This window comes from Typopeltis vanoorti, chromosome 1 (assembly GCF_054136105.1).
Source record: "Typopeltis vanoorti isolate ZY-2024b chromosome 1, IOZ_Tvanoo_1.0, whole genome shotgun sequence".
Taxonomy (NCBI): Eukaryota; Metazoa; Arthropoda; class Arachnida; order Uropygi; family Thelyphonidae; genus Typopeltis; species Typopeltis vanoorti.
This window is the reverse complement of record NC_143549.1, coordinates 63,765,975-63,776,948: the sequence shown is the minus strand read 5'-3', so window position 1 is coordinate 63,776,948 and position 10,974 is coordinate 63,765,975. Positions and strand designations below refer to the sequence as shown.

The 10,974-nt window shown below is 35.4% G+C and overlaps 1 protein-coding gene across 1 annotated transcript in view; it reads right to left on the bottom strand.

The window, feature by feature from the left end:
• Window positions 1–470: 470 nt before the first annotated feature.
• The window catches only part of LOC150110039 (acetoacetyl-CoA synthetase-like), a 58,344-nt gene continuing 47,840 nt past the window's right edge, over window positions 471–10,974 (bottom strand). The window contains exons 15-17 of the mRNA XM_090390882.1: window positions 5,567–5,625; window positions 2,198–2,400; window positions 471–803 (exon numbers count right to left, since the gene is read on the bottom strand). Of these exons, the coding sequence (XP_090247008.1) occupies window positions 666–803; window positions 2,198–2,400; window positions 5,567–5,625 (400 nt within the window). The 3' untranslated portion in view covers window positions 471–665. The remainder of the gene's footprint in view (window positions 804–2,197; window positions 2,401–5,566; window positions 5,626–10,974) is intronic.

The window sequence follows — 10,974 nt, the reverse complement described above, 5'->3', positions numbered from 1 at the left end:
ATTTCAGTATAAAATATCGTTTCTTATTCTTTCTTCGTAACCTTATCTCACATTTAGTAACATAGTACTTTTCCTCATGTTTAATTTCTAAATCCTACTTACTGACTTAACCACCAAAAATGACTTTTTGTTTATTCAACGGAAATATTTTTAAAATACTAGAAAAGGTTTTCAGTGGTAGTTTTCCTTCTGAAATTTTATAGTAAATTATATAATAGTATTTCACATAAATTACTTTGCTTTTATATACTGAACGTGTGCCCTGTTATTTCTTTTTATTATTATTATATAGAAGTAATATCTCTACATAACACGTATCATCTGTTGTAATATTAGACTGTCTGCAACTCTTGTGGGTGGAAATTTGTGTGTGTGTGTGTATGTGTGTGTGTGTGTGTGTGTGTGTGTGTGTGTGTGTGTGTACAGATTTCGCCTGAAGAAATGAACTGGTGTCAATTTGAATCAACTCATTCCTTTTTTAAACGATTTAATTGGCTTATTAAATAGTTCAGTATTTCAGTATCTTTCATAAAAAAATAAAATAAACTTTATTATTACAGTTGCTATCGACACTGTACCGACAACTTCTATAACAATACTATTCTATTCAATCAGTGAGCATGATCTGTTTATCAACTTCGAAGGTACCCATGAGACGAAGTCGCTTAATACCCTTGTAGCTCAGGTATGTTGTAAAAGTTGTCCAGTGATTCGGGATTTCTTACTGTTGATTTGTTTTCAACAGGTTTTCCGTTAACTGCTAAATGAACTAACTTTTCCAACTTCTTACCCGTTACAGAATACTGCAAAAGAAATTAAACACGAATTAACAACATTGTAGGAAGCATCAAAAGCACTAAACCTCTTAGTCAAATGAATCCATCAATATTTAATATCAATCAACTCCCGCTTTAATCGTTTAAGTTCATTTTCAGTTATGTAGCATGTTTGTTCGTTTCTATCAAATTCTAAATGAGCATATATATATATATATATATATATATATATATATATATATATATATATATATATATATATATATATATATATATATATATATATATATATATATATATATATATATCAAACATTTATTATCAACTATTTGTAAAACGTTTGAAAACTTGTTTTAATAAATGATATGCATAGTTTAGTTTTACGTTATTAGTTGCTGTTATCCTTTCAATTTAAATATTTTATCGCGAACACATACAAAAAAAAGAGAAAAAAAAAAAAAAAGAAAGCGCTCCCGAAGGCCTTCAGCATTTTCATCACACATCAGTAGTTACGAGTGGTCAGCATATAACCACATATAAGTAATACGTAATTTTGTTAGACTTTATAGCTATACGATATCCTTTCAAAAGTTCTGCATGCTTCACATTTATATTAAATTAAATTTAATATTATATTAAAGACATTTATCTGCCTTTAATATAATATTCTTTCTGCTTTACCACTGCTGCCAATGTCTTGTCTTCCTGTCTTCATCAAACCTTTTTTGTTATTTGTTTTTTAATATTCGATAAGTCAGAGCACTTGTACAGAAATCTTGTTAACAGTAGCGAAGTGTTTCCCAAAAAGTGGGTTCTTTCAACGTAGGGAAGAGATCGAACTCCTAGACAACTGGAGTTTAGGAGATTGGGTGAAGAAGCACTTTGCATCCATACTCTCCATTAGATCAGATCAGATCAGGTTTTGATATACGAACACTGATCATTGGGCACTCTCCGACCTTAATCAAAGTCTCCCTCCTTTTTTGAAGTCTTATATTGTGGAACAAGAATACTACAGGAACTGATTCTGACTGAAAACACAAAGTAAAAACTGTTTTTCACAATTCAATTTTGTTTTCACGAATTGTTTTCACTTTCGGCCGAAGGTGAAAATTGTATCTCATGCTACTGGCTACGCATGCATGCGGAACTTTGAAATGATTTTCATGTATAATACAGATTAAGACAGGCAGGCATAAATGAAAAGGAGAGGTTAATTTGTTTAATATTCACCATCTTTCGATGGATTTTAAATTAGCAGATATGGAAATCAGTAATAAATGGCTATTTATATGCACAAACGTTAAATAATAAGCATATGTTGTTAGATTTTGCAATATGTTATTTGTTTAGGCTTGCCAGAATATTGGTATTTTTCCCTTAGAAAATATTTTAGATTATTTCTAATTTCTATAACTTACTGGAATGTCTTTGATTTCTAATATTATGCTGGGAATACAATACTCAGAGAGGTTTTCTCCAATATTCTTCTTAATTCTATTCACTAAATCTTCAGAAAATTGAATGTTTGGCATCATTTTTAAGAAAAGGACAGCCCGTTCATCTCCAAATTTGTTGAACTGGGACACGCAAACGCAATCCTTGATCTCACTAAAGTTTTGAGCTGAAATAATGGAAATACATTTAGACTATTCGTGTTATTTTTTTTTTAAAAATTCACTATGCATTAAGACACTGTTTTTATGAACAGATTTTCCAGTTCATAATAACTCAGGTTAGTAACATTGTGATACTACTGTTATGAACTACTTAGAGAACGTCCACTGCCTTCCTTGAAAAGATATCTCTGTATTTAGCTAATAAAATAAAATAAAATAAAATACACACTTCATCAAAAATGGAATGTGTACTGACTGGTAAAAAGCGTGACTACCCATTTGCTTTCAAGTTCAACTAACAATAAGAGTTAAGTTTTGGCATCCATTGACCATAACGTTTAGGTGCTTCTCTCTCACACATAATTCAAATAAAAATTATTATTGTAGTGCTTATTAGTTATTTATCCCTTGGTAATATATCCAAGTTAAACGTCGCGTTAATATGGTATGGATTCTGCAATTATTTTGTGTGGAATTGATATAAAAATAAATAAATAAATCCTCTAACGCCTTTTCACTAAATAAAATTAAATTTAAAACGAAAAATGGTTATACTGAATTTTTAAAGATTTCTTTATATTAATAATTGAAAAAAAATTAGAATCGTCTGGTGCAGTAAAAAGCATTACATGTACTATTTGATCGGGGAAAAATTCCTACGTTGTTTTATTTATTTTTTAAGGAAAGAGAGGGCATGTAATAGAAGCACTTTTCAAGCATTCCATTGCTTGTCTCCCAGTGAATTTATCGAAGATATTTGATGTTGTCCAGGTAGGTAAATTATCATCAAGTTACGACTCCTCTTTTTCAAGTTCACATCGGCTCTATCGCAGACACTGGTGTTTCATTATATCCTTTCTATATTACATTTCTGTATGTGTTATCTCATTGGCATTCACCATTTCACCAATTTCCTCTAAACATGTACAAGTTGTTTCCAAGTATTTTAATCATAGATTCAAGAAAAATATCGTTAGATTATTTCTCACTACTACTGATGTTAAGATTGGCGCATGCAATCATGAACGTGAAGGTGAACGCCCACGCACGTTTTATATTGTATATAGGTAGTGGGAAACTCTCCTGTTTTGAAATGATACATACTGTGATTATATTCAAAGTCTTATTTTGCGAAAAAGCACATATATCCCTACAATTGTGTGCTCTCAACTGACTGTAGTCCAAACCTTCATCAGATAGAAATGTGAAGTTGATTCTTCGGCCAATAAGTGTTCAGAAGTAAGATTCAGGAAGATAATAGGAAACAAAAAACGGACAGCATAGTCATTTCAGCAGCCCGATGTGAAATTGATCACGAGTTCAGCAGTGTCTACAGGTTAGTAAGATGCTACGCAAATTCGGACACTGCTTGGTGTTTTTGGAAGAATATTTGCATATGAGCTACACATCATCCATTGCCATCAGCAGCGACAATGAGCATCGATTGGACTAGTGTAAAGAATGTCACGATTAGTCTGTTTGGATGTATACTAATATATAGGAATACCGTGTAGCATAAATAATTGCTACGCCGTTTACCTGATCGAATGGCAAGTTTGGGTATACCAGATGCCTGGAGAATGCATCATCATAAGATTGATGTTGATAGCGAAGATGTAATAAAAAGGCCTTTGCTTTTTGGACGAACACCAACAGACGTAAAACACTTTTAAATGAAACAGAACATCCTACATTGTGGTAATTTTGATTATGATCTAATCATTATCATTTATCATACAGCAAGTGCTATTTCGACATTCTTTGAGTAAAATGCCGAAGGAAAAACCTGATTGACCTGCATAGAATTCCTTCGATATGAAGGGTGAGAAGCGTGATGATAGTCAAAAGAGGACCAACGCGCCACTGAGAAGTGTGCAGGCACTCTGAAATCACAAAATATTTATTTCACCATTGCCGACTTGCACGAGTGTGTATCGTAACATTAATCAACATTATAAGAATCGAAATTATTTCGACTTCTCATAATGTCGAAGAAGGCCTAAATACGTAAGGAAGGACAGGATGGGACCACACTCTATGAATGGTCCTTTTTTGCAGTTAGTTTTAGTTATCATCGGAGAAACGTAATCATGATAACTACTGTAACATAGTGCTAAAACGAATTCAATATTCGTTAATTTTATGATTGACAATCAGATGTTTTAATTTAAATTTAAAACAGCTTGAGCTTTGAAAACATGGATGAAAATTATCGGGACTAACAACCTGTTTAAAAAAATCTGAACCTGTGTGTTGGAATTCGAATATGTGTGCCTTCTTGTACTTAACGTTTGCGGAAGTTAAGCACATCATCATATACTCGGCTTTTATATTATATATAAGTGGCAACTGTTATTCTATAAGAATATGGCCGATGCTTAAATTTACTAGTAATACACAATTTTATGTCAACACTTCGATATATAAAGAAAACAACTATTCCTTTAGGTCAAGTCATTGTTACCAAGACATGATATTTAGTCAATACCAGTGCACGGGCGTTTTTCTAGGAGTGATTAATAAAGTGGAGAATCTGGTAAAAGTGAATGGTTCAAAAACGCACTTAAAAAGTGATAATATATTTTAGAAATGCCTACACAGCTTTTGGTAATTCGTGACTCGATATAATTTAAAGAAATATGGTTCGATTTTAGTCATCGCCTAGAGGATTCACCCCTCCCCACCACCTATTTGCAAAATCTTTGTCGACTTAGCTGGTTTTCGGCTCAGACAAGTTTTATTCCACTAACTACTTAGGTTTGTTTAACCCTGAAACTCAGGAAGAAAAATAAAGTCTCAGCACATAAATAACCTTAGCTAAGATCAGAAACATGAGATGACGACATTTGTTTCTCCATATTCTGGTCACTTTCTTTGGAATACGAAGCTAAAAAATATGCTAAGTCGCCGCAATTGCAAAACACTAAGATATCAGTAGTATACCTATTTCTAAAAACGGTAGGCTAAAAAAAGAGCACTACCTATACATTTTGGAGATTATTTTACAAGGAATCAAAAGATTGTTTTAAATTTTTTTATTATACTTTATGCATGCATAACAGCGTATTACCTGCTTCATGATCCCCGAAACCTAAAGAGGAAAATGTAATAAGAGAAATTCTATTTGTAATTGGTAGTGTTACAGAAAAGAAAACGTGGCTGGCTACTTACTGATGCTATAGATTTCTTCACTTCCAAAAAGCATGCCATCGACATTCATAACGGTATCACTGTAGACAAAAATACAACAAACGTATTGTATTTAATACTAAATACAATATTCTTGTATTATATGTAATATTAAATTAAATACAATTTATTAATAATACTATTAATAATACTATATTTTGGCCTTTCAAGAGAGAGCTACCATAATAATTTAAGCTACAACCTCCCAGACTGTCATTCTGCTGTGATCAAATACTGGTGCTCACGAGATGCTATACGCACGCACTCACCCAACAATGTGGTCCACGAAGGAACAGCTTTGAATACATTAACTACAACGTTTTCACGTTAAATATGTATAGTGACTTTCCTGTGCTGTTCGCAGCTTTTATCTTCAATGTTTAATGTTTTTTTTTCTTTTATAAAAACACCTGAAAAAGGCTGTGAAAACCCGATACTAGTCGTGTGATACTATTAAACCTTTTTCCTTTTCCCGAGAGAAAAGGTTACGTTCAACAACCGAGTAAACCAACATTCGTGCATATATATATATATATATATATATAATTTATTTTATTTAATTCTTCTCTTTAATTTAATTCTGCTATTTAATTCTTCTTGTCACGTTGAAGACAGGGACGTTTAAATCATCAAAATCGGCTAAGTAATATCTACATTTTGTGTGCTGAAAGTCATAGAGTGAATTGCTGTCACCAACCAACAAAGATCAAAGGACGTCGCCATTTTAAAAGTCGCACTACAGTCGCTAAAGTTCACCGAGTCAGCGAAGGTCAAGCACAATGATCTGTAACAAGTGCAATAAGCCATTAAGCGACGAAGGGGATGGGCCACATTGTTCTGGATTTGGGAGAAGACAACACTATCAATGCTCTGGGATCTCAGAAAGCATGGAAAGCAAAAGGAGCTGCGAAATGGACTGAATGGCGCTGTCTACTATGCCGAGAGAAAATGAAGAACAAACAACAGACACCAAAGAAAAGCAACGATGCACATCAAAGTAAGTTCCTGGTCCTAAAATTACAGGCAACTTAGATTCATTCAAACTTATGGTTAAATATTTGCTAAATATGGAACAAATTAACAAAACATTCGAGGAGTATGAACATTACATACAGTACAAAAAAGTGACGGTTGAAGAAATGTTAGGAACCGTGATAGAAATAATGACAAAATTAACGGTAGTGATAGAAATGCAAGAAACACTCAACTGCGAAAATGAAGAATTGCAGAAAGAAGTAAACGCACTGAAGTGTTAAATGGAGCATATGCTACAAAAAGAAAGAAAAAAAGAACTTAAAATTGAGGGAATACAAAACGAAAAGTCAACTGATTGACAGCAAAATTGGCATGCAAGCCCGAAACATCGATCCTAAATGACAAGAAACTCCCAACACCACTCTACAGGGTGGGTCAAAAGTCGCAACCACAGACATCGCCTCTATTAACCGAGGCCCACAAAAAAAAAGAGAGACCGCCACCAATCATCGCTCGTTTTACCAGCAGAAGTCTGAGAGGCTCCATTTTTGCAGCAAGCAAGAAAATGAGGCCAACAACATCAATCCTAACTGACAAGAAACTCCCAACACCAATCTGCAGGGTGGTTCAAAATTCCACGTACAAACTTTGAGGGGAGGGTAGAGAACATTAAAATCAACCATATTCACATAGGAAAGCATGACCGGAAACGCCACCCGAAAGTGATAGGTGGCGCTGTTCGCCAGTGCTCCAGGTGAGCAATTGGGGCTTTCTCATTCAAGCTTTTCAAGCTTTCGACATCGTACGAAGAACATGCATCGTTTTACGAACGCTGAGATGCCAAACATGCACCTTCTTTACAGGTTAGATGATGGTAATGGACAAGCCGCTGTACGAATGTATCGCGAAAGGTACCCAAACAGACGTGTACTGCATCACCAAACGTTTGCACATTTGCATCGGAATTTGTGTGATGACTATGGATCATTCAGGGATCGCAGGCATGATAGTGGGCGGCCAAGATCGATGCTAAATCCCGCCATGGAAGAGGAGGTGTTGCATGCGATAGACAATAATCCAGATATAAGCACATGTGCCGTTTCCTCTGCTATAGAGGTATCTCGATCTAGTGTATTGCGCGTTTTGCACTCTGAGTCCTTACTTCCATTTCATCTGCAACGGTTCAGATAATCTTCGGCCCAGTTATTGATGGCCGGAGATTATCCTCGACGTGTGGAATTCGCGAAGTGATTTCTGCAGAAAAGTGCCATAGACCCAGATTTTCAACTTGTGTTGACAACTCATACACAGAGTATATAAATTCTTTTCGCTATACCGTTTGGTATTAATTTGGTCTAGCTACTCACTGATGAAGCCTCAATAAAGGCTGAAACCGGTCTGGGTAGTGACCTCCCACCATAATGTAATAACAGCATACATTTCCTAGGAAATGTGTTTTACATTATAGAAAATACCAAGAATAGCGATCAGAACTTTACCACCTTTGCTGCGAGTTGCCCGAGTTTAAGCTTTATTTACCCATGAAGGGGTCTTCATCACCACAATGCTCATGTGTGGGCCCATGAGAACCCACACGCTGTACGATCACATGCTGCACAACAATGCTTCGCCATTAATGTATGGACAGGTATCGCCGCTGACTGTTTAGTCGGCCGATACCTGTTACCACCCCGACTGGACTCCCAGAAGTATCGGACCATTCTTGAAAAAGTTCTACCGGATTTACTGAACAACGTTCCAATGACTGTGCGTCGACAGATGTGATTCCAACACGACAGGGACCCAGCTCATTTTGCCATTTCTGTGCATCAGTATTTGGACAGGTCCTTTGGGGCTCAATGCATTGGGCGTGGTGGACCTGTCGCATGCCTATACGCTCACCTGATTTATCGAGCATTGATTTCTTTCTGTGGGGGACCCTTAAAGACATGATGTATGAAACGCCTGTTGCCTCTGACATGGATGTCGTGGCAAGATCGCCATCGCCGCTGCTAATATCCGGGAAATCCCAAGTATTTTCGAAAATACGGCAATCAATGCGTAATCTGTGTCACGCATGCATCACTGCTAATGGTCGTAACTTTGAGCACCTGATGTGAAACCATATTATGTATCCAATTACTATTGAGCCGTTAAGTAACGCCAAATAAAGTTTTTTACACTACTTACTGCCTTGTGTTATTCCTGTATCTTTGTGTCCCTGTTAGTACCTTTCGGTGGCGTTTCCGGTCATGCTTTCCTATGTAAATAGGAAAGATTTTGATGTTCTCTACCTCCCTTCAAAGTTTGTATGTGGACTTCTGAACCGCCCTGTATAGCTGAACACTGGACTCCATACCTTAAAAATCTTTTATACAAAGCAAGGAAGACAAAAACAGAGAAAAACTACTACAAGTTCCTGTGGACTAAGGATTTACAGATATTTATGAGAAAGAATGAAAACACTCGAGTTTATATAATTGCAAGGGAATCCCACCTACACAGCCTACCAATATAAAGCACTGACTCTTCACATCCTTAATAACAAGATTAGAAATCACTTAAAACTATATAATGTAGATCTCAAATATAGTCGAACATATCCAGTCAGACAACATAAACTTCAAGTTCTTTGACTCATTGAAGAAATGGTCAGACAACATTTTCACAAATACCGACTTCACTGTCATACACACAAACATAAGAAGTGTAAGAAAGCACTGGCTTACATTGATAACACAGCTCAATTACACCTTAACAAACATAGATGCGCTAATACTGACCGAAGTTGCAATAAACGACACAGAAATTTACGCATAAAACATAAATAATTACCAAACCTACAACTTATGTAGACCAAACAAAAGAGGAGGAGGCATCGTAGCATTTATCAAAGAAAATACAGTGTGACTGAAAAACACTCATTTTGAACATGCGGAAACACTAATTTTGGAAATCACAAATAGCGACAAACATAGTATCAAATACACAATAAACATAATATGCAGAACCCCAGATAATAATCCACTCAGCATACTGCATCAATTAGAAGCATGGCTAAGCGACATCGAACCCCGTATAACACATAGGCTTATCCTAATAGGAGACATTAATACAAGTACCCTTGACCACGCTTCTTCAACCACTAACACATACCTTGATATATTAAGTTAGTACAACATAAACCCTACTATTAACTTTCCAACAAGAGAAAAAATACTCAACATTGACTAACACAATCATGCATTGATCATATCAACATATGGGCTCCCCTCCATACATATACATGATCAGTATTTAACGTCAAAATTGCCGATCACTACTTTGTATCAACTTCGTTTTATTACGTTATCTATCCCCCCTCCCACCCCACAAACGTCGACAAAACTCGATAATATTAAAGAGCACCGTCGACAATCTTGTAAAAAATACTGACTGGAATTGCCTACTTAAAAAATTGATCCTGTAACATTACTGATCACTACATTATCTGATCACTCTTCAAACGCAGTCTCCTCAGGAACCAATACAGCAGCAACTAACAAACAAACAGATTGAAAATTTACTAGTCAAGCATTACTCTAATGCAAGCAAGCTGCAATACAACAAAGAAAACAAAGAAAATATATATATATATTAAATATCCTTCTGAAGATATATAACACCTCTTGGAATGCAGGTAAACTACCAGAAATCTGGAAAACATCAGTCATTATACCCTTACTGAAACCTAACAAAAACCCTAGTGACTGTAATAGCTACAGACCAATAGCTTTGACTAGCACTCTCTGTAAACTAAATGAAAGAATAATAAATACCAGACTTATCAATTGGCTCTTAGAAAATAACAAGATCAACTTCTACCAAACTGCATACAGGTCTCAACTTAGTACAGAAGATCAATTATTTTATCTTCGCCAATCAGTCATAGATGCTTTCAAGAAAAACCACCAAAGAAGACAACAGCAATATTCTTGGATCTCACAGCTGCCTACGATCGCGACTGGAGACAAAAGGTAATAAAAATTGCATACGATACTGGAATAAGGGGGAAATGCATTAATTTGGAGTCCCAAAAGGATCTGTCTTAAGCCAACTCCTATTTCTCATCTATATGAACAATATCCATCCTCACATAATAAATGACACAAAAATATCATGCTATGCAGATAATATATCAATCTGGCACACAAGCAGTAATCCTTAACAATCTCAAAGATGGGCAAAGGAACTTAAACTACAGATAAACCCAGAATAAAACAAAATGAGCATCTTTCCACTGATAGGATAAAAATAGACACAATTACAACCCCCAAATCAAAATATATAATACCAAAATAGAAAAAACAGTCTCCAAAATGGTTAGGCCTAACCCTAGGCACTGAACTGGAATTTGAACTGGAAACCCTAGGCAC